Source organism: Balaenoptera musculus, chromosome 1 (assembly GCF_009873245.2).
Source record: "Balaenoptera musculus isolate JJ_BM4_2016_0621 chromosome 1, mBalMus1.pri.v3, whole genome shotgun sequence".
NCBI lineage: Eukaryota > Metazoa > Chordata > Mammalia > Artiodactyla > Balaenopteridae > Balaenoptera > Balaenoptera musculus.
The window spans coordinates 56,007,598-56,009,440 of record NC_045785.1 but is presented as its reverse complement, the minus strand read 5'-3'; the positions used below and the strand labels follow the sequence as shown (position 1 = coordinate 56,009,440).

Sequence of the window (1,843 nt, the reverse complement as noted above, 5' to 3'; positions counted from 1 at the left end):
AATTTTTAATTTTGTAAGTCAACAAGATTTTTGAGGGTTTTTTTTGTTTGCTTGTTAGTTTGTTTTCCAGTGACCCTCCTACCTTCATTATCAAGGTTTTCAGAGCCAGGACAGAGGAGATTGCAATGGGGATCTCGACAGCCCCTTCTCTCCTGACCACTAGACCCACAGGATTCCTCTAGCCAGGGGCAGAGGTCTGAATCCCTGCCTTTTGGGAAACCTGGCCCCTGCCCCACCTCCCTCGCTCAAGTGTCCCTAAGGTCTCAGGCCAAGCCAGATCCCAGGGCTGAGCCAGCAGATGTGACAATACCCCGTCCTCAGACAGCTCTCTTGGGGCCCCAGGAGCACTGCCCGTGTGGGTGGGGCCTCCTGAGCATCCTTCCTGATTTGAAGTCCAGGTCCCTGGAGATCACAGGGGTGGGACCGGTCCCCAGGATTACGGAGAACATGACATCACCAAAGAGGCTGGCCCCCCTTCCCAGCAGGTTGGATGACACATTGGGAAGATGTGAGCCTGGGACATCCTAGGAGGGACAGGGGAGCCACGTGGCACAGTGAGACTCCCAGGGCCGGTGGGCAGCCAGGGGCTGGGGGTTCCAGGGTCACGTCTTCTTGGCACGATCCGCTGCGTCCAAGTCAGCCATGTTGCAGGCAGCTGTGATCAGGTGGTGATCCAGAGGCGCATTCGGAAAAGACCCACAAAGCCAACTAAAGGTCCCTGAGAGATCACAGGGGTGGGACTGGTCCCCAGGATTACAGAGAACATGACAGAGGAGAAGGCAGTAGAAGGGCTCATTTCCAGCACCCAGGATAAATAGAGCAAGTCTGGAGGTGTAGTAGATGCAACGCACTGGATTTCCAGGCAGCTTAATCATCTTGTGACTTTCACTGCCTCGGACCACAGAACTGTGGAGGTGCAGCCAGTGGCTGGCCACATCCAAGCTCATGTTGAGCTGGAAAAGAAGGGTGGCGTGAGGGTAGAGCAGGGCCAGGTTGACCAGCAGACACATTGTGGAGCAGCAGTCTGCCCGCATGTCCAGCATGGCCCCAAACCCGGTCCCTTGATTAAGGACTCGAGCAGCGTGTCCATCAAAAGCGTCCAGAAGTCCACTGAGCAGGTAGAAGGAGGAGGCCGTGAGGGGGCAGCAGAGCATGAAGTAGAAAGAAATGATGGCGAAGACAATCTGTGCATAACTGATGAGGTTAGGTGCAAACAGGAAGATATTTTCCCCTGGCACCGGAGGTCCCCTGGCCGCCCTGGGCCTTATCTGGTGTCAGCTGTGTCCCACCCCAGGCACAAGGCTCAGCCTCCAGCCCAGTGCATTGGCCGTGCCCACTGCACGCAGGTCCCCGCTGCCCCAGTCGGGTCCCAGATGTTAAAGCTCGCTGCCAGCCAGAGCATGGGCCAACCCAGCTGTGCGTAGAGCAGAGGTCATTTACTATCACAGCATAAACTAGCTTAACTTGACTGTTACATCCTCAGCCTTGGATGCTGAATGTTGTATAGAAGTCTTATTGATTAGATACTTATATAATGTGATTCAGAATCCCTTTACCTCCCTGGATCTTCTGTGGATAAATATATTCTTTCTAAGATGAGATACACAGCAACATACAAGACATTCCCTGTGTAGTCTGATGAACGCTCCCTTGTTCTGGACACTATATTTCTTCTATAGCAGGATAACATTTTCCCCTATTTCACCCCATGATCCTTCTCCCTCTTCATGCAACAGCTGAGGAATGTTATGCCCATCATCTTAAGAAAGGTAATGCAGCAGAAAGAGAGAAGCCAAGAGTCTTTTCTTGGCTTTGAGTTTTGGGCTAAGGCCCCAGAAGAAGT

The 1,843-nt window shown here is 52.8% G+C and overlaps 1 protein-coding gene across 1 annotated transcript; it reads right to left on the bottom strand.

Annotated features, from left to right (window-relative positions):
• Positions 1 to 661: 661 nt before the first annotated feature.
• Positions 662 to 1,154, bottom strand: LOC118881360 (CDP-diacylglycerol--inositol 3-phosphatidyltransferase-like). The gene is made up of 2 exons (XM_036826197.1): positions 765 to 1,154; positions 662 to 718 (listed from the first exon to the last, which is right to left on the bottom strand). The coding sequence occupies exons 1-2, from the start codon at positions 1,152 to 1,154 to the stop codon at positions 662 to 664; spliced, it is 447 nt and encodes a 148-aa protein (XP_036682092.1).
• Between the last annotated feature and the right edge of the window lie 689 nt (positions 1,155 to 1,843).

What these genes read in the sequence shown, in the direction of transcription:
- LOC118881360 (XM_036826197.1), bottom strand. Translation starts at nt 1,154, where the DNA reads ATGCTCTGCTGCCCCCTCACGGCCTCCTCCTTCTACCTGCTCAGTGGA. An exon ending in ACTGCCTTCTCCTCTGTCAT is followed by an intron (nt 719 to 764) that starts GTTCTCTGTAAT and finishes GTGATCTCTCAG; the next exon opens with GGACCTTTAGTTGGCTTTGT.